This window comes from Malus sylvestris, chromosome 2, assembly GCF_916048215.2.
Source record: "Malus sylvestris chromosome 2, drMalSylv7.2, whole genome shotgun sequence".
Lineage (NCBI taxonomy): Eukaryota > Viridiplantae > Streptophyta > Magnoliopsida > Rosales > Rosaceae > Malus > Malus sylvestris.
Genome location: NC_062261.1, coordinates 37,283,150 through 37,291,013, shown reverse-complemented (window position 1 = coordinate 37,291,013; position 7,864 = coordinate 37,283,150). Strand labels below are relative to the sequence as shown.

The window sequence follows — 7,864 nt, the reverse complement described above, 5'->3', positions numbered from 1 at the left end:
TTTAGGGTCAATATTATAATATTTTTAATGCATAATTTTTTTTTGCCACATGGCACAAATTTAGCAGTCACGTAATACAAATGTAGCAGCCACATCAGCTTTTAACGAACCAATGAATGGAAAATGTAACGGATGTACTATATTGAAATAAAATAGTACGCGAGATATGAAAATGAAATTTTTTGAAGATATTGTATAAGACTACAATAGATCTCAAACCTGAGATGATAAAATGTAATTTAACTTAGAAAAAATCTCCACAGTTAGATCCTTACCACGCGCACGCACGCACGCAACCAAATTATAAATTTCACTTTTATTATTTTTAAAATAAAACCCTAATTAATTAATTATCAATTATTTGGCAAACAAGTAGAAAAGTGTCTCCCACAAAATTGGGCCAGGCCCTTCCTTCTCTCTCCTCCGTAAACTGCTAACTTGAGCAGCTGCCTACTAGAACCTTCCTCCTAGGGTTTCTCGAGGGTTTATCATCCATCCAGCCAAAAACCCTAAAAAATCCCATCTCCACACAAAGACTTGATCTTTTTTTGGTGCTTCTTCCTCCAAATGGTTCGCTCCAATGGCGTCAGGCTCGTCAACTGGCTCGCTCGTCGCTCTATTGCATCCAATGTCCCTTCATCTTCCGTACGATTGATTATCCCTCTCTTTCCCCTTCAATCGTAATTTTTTGTAACAATCTTTTCATTTTCGATTGTATTTGTGCTAATTAATCGGTTAATCTGAAAATTTATTATCTTTTTTGGCTAATTAGCTTTCTCAATGTTGAATTGGTGCTTCCAGGTGTACGGGAGGGTGTTTGGAGGTGGTTATAGGACATTCAGGACTGGGGTTTGCAACAATTCCAGAGTTTTAGTGGGAGATTATACTAATACTAATAATGGTATGTCAAACACCAACCCACTTCTCCTTTATTTCGTTTTTTCGAATTTGGGAAATGGGTTTCCTTTCATGATTGCCGGATTTTACCGAAGGGAAAACAAGCGAAGCTCTGGATTTAATTAGTTATTTTTCTTTTAATATGTTTAAATGGGATTTTACTCTATCGAATGAGCATTAAGTTTCTCCCCTCATTAATGGACTCGTTTTTGTTGCCTTTTCTTTTCCCCCTTACTGTCCCTATTTTTTGCAGTGTGTAAAAAGAGTTGGTTGCTGGGAGATTGGTTCGCAGTGAGATCAATTCATGGAACTGGTATCAGACACATGAATACGCTTTCATTTTTGGTTTATTTGTTCATATGTTTGTAAATATGTTCTTGTTTTTGCGATTGTGTGCATTTCAATTATAAGGTTCATTTACTCATTCTGAAGGCTTGACTGATCCTGACGTGCCGCGAAACTCAGTGTCTGTGTTGTGTACTTTTAGTTGAAAACCCACGTTTTACGAGAAAACTTTGGTATCAATGTTATGTGTAAAAAAAAAAAAAAAGGTCGAGCTTAAAGACTTCATTACTTTGTTAGGTAGTTTCTTGCAATATCATGCAATTATTTGTTCATTTTGGTAGTGCATACAACAGGGAGTATGTGGAATTTATTTATGAGATTTGTACTCTTTTATGCATCAGCATCTATGTCTGTGAGAGACTACTACGAGACACTTGGTGTGAGCAAGAATGCGAGTTCCTCGGAAATAAAGAAAGCTTATTATGGGGTAGGTTTTTGCCACACTTTATGCCTACTGTACATATATGTTCACTCAAGTCTTGTAGAATTAATAAATGCCACTTCTACTGGACATAACTTTGCAATGTTGGAATATAATTAAGTTATATTTTACTGTAGATATAAAAACCATAACTATAAAATTGTTATTAACATTTAGAGTTGTTTTCCAGGAATCTAAGAATACTTGTATGATCGTAGTATTGCTGTAGGAGGAATAACAGGCTTACACGTCCATGATAATGCATAATGTTAGTGTGTGTTCTAGTTACATATTTAGAAGTTTAGTCATTTTTCAATTTGTACTCACAATGTAGTGTAGTTTGAATACATATTTGATTTTAAATTGTTTCTGTTCTGAATGTCATCTTTCTTTGATCCTTCATCTCCCTTAATTATTTTGCAGCTAGCAAAGAAGCTCCATCCAGACACTAATAAAAATGATCCTGATACAGAAAAGAAGTTTCAAGAAGTTCAAAAGGCCTATGAGGTTTTATTTTTTCTTCAGAATTTATTTACTAATTACTATTGACTTATGAATAGACTAAAAAGAACTTGTTTTCATTATTATTGTAGGTTTTGAAGGATGAGGAAAAACGTCAAGAATATGACCAGGTGTTACTTCTATTCTTTATTCATGCGCTCTATGTTTTGGTTCAAAATTAACTTCTCTGTGTGTTCCATTATGAAATGCTTCTGGTTGAGTATGATGTGGAGTGGGTCCTTAGTATTTTTCTTGTAAAACCTTGTAGTTAATGCTTTTGGTAGTTTTACTTGACAATGAACTGGATAGGGATAACACTTTCTTAGATTGTTGAGAACTCCTTATAATTCATTCTCTGTGCACTATCAAACAATAGGAATCAAACATATATTCCAGCAATTTTTGCTTGTCTACCCCCTGAAGATGCAAAGTACTTCTCAACAAACATAGAAGACTTCTTTTCAACTGTAAAAACATAGAAGACGTATTACAGGTTAGGATACGAAAAATGGTTATAGTTCCAGATGTTCTGCTTTGAGAAGATACTAAGATACTGGTGAATTTTTTATTTTTTTTTGCCAATGTCAGAGGCAGTTATAGACTATTATAGTCCATGTTCTGTTATTAAACCTATTAACTTCATGATCTTTTTAAGTAAGTGAATCTTGTTGTATTGTACATTTATTGTGTAGCCTCCTTCAGAATTGTGTTATGTAACCGTGTTCCTTATATTAGGAACTTTTGTTTATCACTTATGTAATTAAGCACTCTCTTACAGATGGGCCATGACGCATATGAGAATCAAGGCAACGGCTTTCCAAATGATTTCAGAAATCCATTTAAAGATATATTTGATGAAAATGTAATGACTCTATCCTTATAGTCAGGTTTTATTGCTTGTTAATATTCTTGTCATTTGGGAGTTTTGGAATTTGAGATCAGAATTTTGAAGAACTAGAAAAAAGGGCCCTTGGATTAGTTCCTTTGAACAACCATGAAAGTACTTAATTTAGCATTTTTCTGTTGCTCGTTAAACTATTCTGTATATTCTAGTTTTCTTAACTGGTGAAATTTGTATATCCTGTCAAGTATTTGTAAGGAGCCCGTTCTTGTCTTGATGAGGATGTGCCGATGTGGTCCAGCACTCCGCATAGTCTTTCTTATCTCTTTCCATTTAGTATTCAGAAGATTTTTGGAATCTTTTCTAAGTGATCTTATGCTATCTAATATGTTATGAACATAGAAGACATATTATATGTTCTAAAATACTTCCTACATTCCCAAGTTGCTGACTTTTTCATTTTTTTGGGGATTTATCTTCATTTTGGGATTGTATGTGCATGTTATTGGTGTTGCGCTGTTTCCGATGGAGATTAGATGTTCAACATTTTCCGTCAGAATGGTGGTCAAGACATCAAGGTTTCATTCCGCTTCAATTTTGTTGTTGATATTTATTTGTGCTTTAGAATTTGCTTCATGTCATGGATTTCTGTTCTTATAAATACTCAGGTTACTTTGGAACTATCCTTCATGGAAGCTGTTCAGGGATGTGCTAAAACGGTGTCATTTCAAGCTGCAGTGCCTTGTGAAGCCTGTGGTATGCCTGATTTGTTCACCTCTAAATGTCTTCTTTTCTTTTGAAAGTTCTCTTTTGTGGAAATGTTCTAGTATGAAGTTGTCTTTTGCTCAATTGGCATTGCAAGGAAACTTTTTAGCTAACTTATTGTTCTGTGGATCATTGCAGGTGGAAGTGGTGTTCCCCCTGGCACCAGACCTGAATCATGTAAGCGCTGTAAAGGGTCTGGGATGGTTAGTTTCTCTAAGAACATAAACCTTATTTATTTATTTTAATAAAAAAGGATATCGCGTCATCTGCTCTTGTTAACTCTTGGTTTGCTGCATACCCAGACTTTCATGCAAACTGGCCCATTTAGGATGCAGACAACTTGTTCTCAGTGTGGGGGGACTGGTAAAACTTTCCCGGTACGGTTCACATCTTATCTGCACTAATGCATTTTACTCCTCTACAGATAAGTTTGATTGTTTATATTTTTCTCCAGATGAGTCATGTCTTCATTTTTCAATATTTAGTCTTTGTTTGCTGCCTGCTGTTCTAACCTTGTTACTTCATAATACAATTTTTTGCCCTTTTTTTGGGTCAGCTATTGTTAGATATATGATTATATTTTGTTTGTCAAAAGATAATTGCTTAGATTTGAAATTACAAAAGGGATCAAGTATTTGGCTTTGGGAAAGTAAATGTGTCCGGGCTGTGTGTGCTCGTTTTATCCCTCTTTCTTCTGAAGCACCTATTTTGTTCAAAACAGAACTGAGGAAAGGGGAAGAGACATGTCCCTATATATGAATAGTAGCAGTACCTTAATAAGAGTACTTCAAACTGTATTGTTAGTATGTTCCCATGGATTCATGTAAGTTGATACTTACATTTCTGCACAAATCTGTACATGCTTGCCCATATCAATGAGATCTGCTGTGTTAAAAAATTATTTTCCAATGCTATTTTTTCCTTTTTAGATCTCCTTGGATACTGTTATGGTTATGCTCAATTTTATGTTGTATCCTGTTCTGTTTTGTCTAAATTGTTTACTATGTAATCATTTTTTATTACGAGTTACCACGAAGTAAAATAATTCACTTTTTGGTTTCAGAGACTTTGCAATTCGTGTAATGGAAGACGGGTCAAAAGTGGTATGAAGTCGGTCAAGTTAGACATCATGCCAGGTATTTCTTATAATTTATTGTCATTTGGTTGCGTCTGGGTGATCATTGTGGTTTTTACGTTGTTCAAGGGATCATTCGTTTTGCCAATCATTTTATATCAAGTTATTCAATAGATTGATATGCTTTTGATTTTTATATCATTCATATCATATACTGTTACACCCATTAGTTGGGCATCAAGTTAGGCTCTGTACTAAATTGTTATCAATGTTTCAATGAGGGTGTTTTACTATATGAAAGAATTTTTGTCGGATACTTAGCACCTATGATGCTGTCGCTCTTCCTTTCGTCATTCCATTTCATTGCTCGCATTCAAATAGTAAAACACACTCTTGATTCTCAAGCCTAATCCTTTGCTTTTGTCCTTTGCAAATATTAACAGAACATTTGTTACTTTGTTAATAAAATATGGCTGCATTTATGAATCATCATTTGCAACAAAGACTCCAATTTTCGAACTACTATATCTGCTTTTTTTTATTTCTTTTTATTTTTTATTGGTAATAGTGGACGACTGGTTATTTCCATTTGCAGGTGTTGATGACAATGAAACTATAAGAGTGTTTAGTAGCGGTGGGGCTGATCCTGATGGAATGCAACCTGGTGATCTTTTTGTTACCATTAAGGTGACCTACTAATCCTTGATAATGTCCTTGCGTCCTCTTGAGATGTATATATATATATTTATTTTTTTGGGGTAACACTGGAACAGGTCCTTAGGATGTATAAGCTGCTTGTCATTAATTTACATCTTAAATCTATTTGCAGGTTAGGGAAGACCCAGTTTTCCGTAGAGAAGGTGCAGACATTCATGTAGATGCTGTTCTCAGTATAACTCAGGTACTGCTTAAATTTTTCAGTTCTTGGGAAATTAATGGGCTTTAATAACAGAAAATCCTGTATAGTGAGTGTATGAGATGGAGAAAAAGAATACTCTTTGGCAGAGTCTTATTGCCTCAGAGGCACCAACAAGCTAAATTGCCTGTTCAGTTTTTATGTGTATTGTGCTGTTGAAAGTTAATATGTTTCTATGCAGACTAATTATTATTGTATGCTGGTTTTGGGGAGTCATCAACTCTGCCTTTTCTTACAACTGAATACCATTATTGGGAAACATTAATGTATTGGCATACTGAGGTTTAGTGAATGCTTCTTTGCAGGCAATTTTGGGAGGAACTATCCAGGTCCCAACTCTCACGGGCGATGTTGTATTAAAGGTTTGCTTTGGAACTTATGCGTTGACAACTCGTGTATAAGTGGAAATGACTCAAGTTTAGATACTGTTATATAATCAAAGGTGGCATAATTCACATTGCTTTCTCGTCTGCAGGTTCGTGCTGGCACCCAACCTGGTCAGAAGGTAGTCTTGAAGAAGAAAGGTAAGGCAGTCGGATTACTCTTTATAGGTTCATTTTCTCGCTCTGATAAGAATTTGACTTCCCCACTTTAAACAGTCCCCATTAACTCTATGAAGAAATAAGTTGGATTAGGAATTGGTTAATAGGTTATTGTAAGTGGTAAGTTTCTGCTTTTGAAAGTTCGGAGTTGAATCTCCGGTCAACCTCTTCTTTTATTGAAAGCAGAGCAAAATCAGCAGAAAGAGAAATTTGATGTTTCTTATGCTTGAGTGAGCATTGAGCAAGCTGGGTTGGGGACTGGTGATGCGGGTTAAAGTTTAAGTCTATCTGATTATAGCTGACATTTAATGTGCTCTAGTTTTATATTTTATTATTCATAATTTGGCTTATGTAAAGGCGTGTCTATGTTGTTTAGCAATTTAGTAATATCGTATGAAAATTTAATTTATTAATCTCCCCTCGATGTGAATAGAACAAGGTCATTTCTCACTTAACTTACTGGGGATGTATGACAGGGATAAAGACGAGGAACTCTTATACGTTTGGTGATCAATACGTGCATTTCAATGTCAGCATTCCAACGTAAGTTTTCGTGGTTCCAAACGACTTCTGTTAGTATAGTCTATTTTTGTTTTTATATAAAGCTTAATGGTAACCTCTGTTTTGACCATAAAGACTCTTTGAGCCAGTGTTTTATCTTTATTACTCGTAACTTGAGACATGTAACCATGCAGGAATCTGACTCAAAGGCAACGCGAATTAATTGAAGAGTTTGCCAAAGAAGAACAGGGGGAATATGGTAAGCATGCAGCCGCGGGTGCATCTTGATGAGATTAGCGTGGAGAGGGTTTCTTTGTTTAGATGATAGCTGGAAGGACAAGGAATGATAGTGAAAGTAGACAAAAGGATCCACCCAGACCATTCTGGTAGAGGATTGGAGTTGTTTTAGGTTCCAATTGAGCCACTTCTATTTGTAAGGTTATGTAATAATTTTTACCCGTCGAGTCATAATTCGTACTTTGTCATTTAGGCGAGGTGATCGGTGATCATCGTGCAGTAATTTTGCGGCAATGTACATATATTCTGACTTATAATCTCACAATGATAATGGGTTTCTTCTTGTCCCTAATTATTTTTGCCACAAATGTATTGGACAGATATATCCCTTAATGAGATTGAAAAGTTTTCCTTGCAAGTATGTGAGAAGCAATGCAGGACAAGTGAGTTGATTAACAACAGTTTCAAGCACGCGATAACAAAAAAATTAAAGATTGTTGTACAAGTTACGTACAGAAATAATGTCGAAAATGATGCACCAAATTCTCAAACTTTTGGCTCTAAAGCAATATTTGTGTTGATGAACTTGCAAAATACAAGCTCCATGGTGATAGGATTCAGCAGCCACTTTTTCACCTGAGGCGAAATCGAGGTTGAACAACTTGCAGCAGCCACTCATTCACCTGAGGCGAACTCGAGGTTGAACTTGCTATATGAAGAAAACGCGTGTTCAAGCTTTGCGGTTTGCATCAATGAGATTAGGGCAGGGCAAAGGTTGTCAGAAAGCAAGAGAAAGGAAGCACAAGTGGCAGCTAATCAACAT

The 7,864-nt window shown here is 35.6% G+C and overlaps 1 protein-coding gene across 1 annotated transcript; it reads left to right on the top strand.

The window, feature by feature from the left end:
* Positions 1-397: 397 nt before the first annotated feature.
* Positions 398-7,459, top strand: LOC126613801 (chaperone protein dnaJ GFA2, mitochondrial). Its single transcript, XM_050281398.1, has 18 exons — positions 398-645; positions 802-901; positions 1,151-1,210; positions 1,584-1,669; positions 2,087-2,170; positions 2,257-2,295; positions 2,943-3,026; positions 3,542-3,583; positions 3,674-3,761; positions 3,909-3,973; positions 4,073-4,147; positions 4,834-4,906; positions 5,441-5,532; positions 5,675-5,746; positions 6,067-6,123; positions 6,237-6,285; positions 6,780-6,846; positions 6,999-7,459. Exons 1-18 carry the CDS (start codon positions 568-570, stop codon positions 7,090-7,092), a joined length of 1,305 nt encoding a protein of 434 aa, XP_050137355.1. The 5' UTR covers positions 398-567; the 3' UTR covers positions 7,093-7,459.
* The last annotated feature ends 405 nt before the right edge of the window (positions 7,460-7,864 follow it).

Excerpts from the sequence above, each read along its gene's own strand:
- LOC126613801 (XM_050281398.1), top strand. The coding sequence starts at position 568 with ATGGTTCGCTCCAATGGCGTCAGGCTCGTCAACTGGCTCGCTCGTCGC. Across the intron at positions 3,027-3,541 it reads AAGATATATTTGATGAAAAT|ATGTTCAACATTTTCCGTCA; the intron begins GTAATGACTCTA and ends GATGGAGATTAG. Across the intron at positions 4,148-4,833 it reads GGACTGGTAAAACTTTCCCG|AGACTTTGCAATTCGTGTAA; the intron begins GTACGGTTCACA and ends TTTTGGTTTCAG.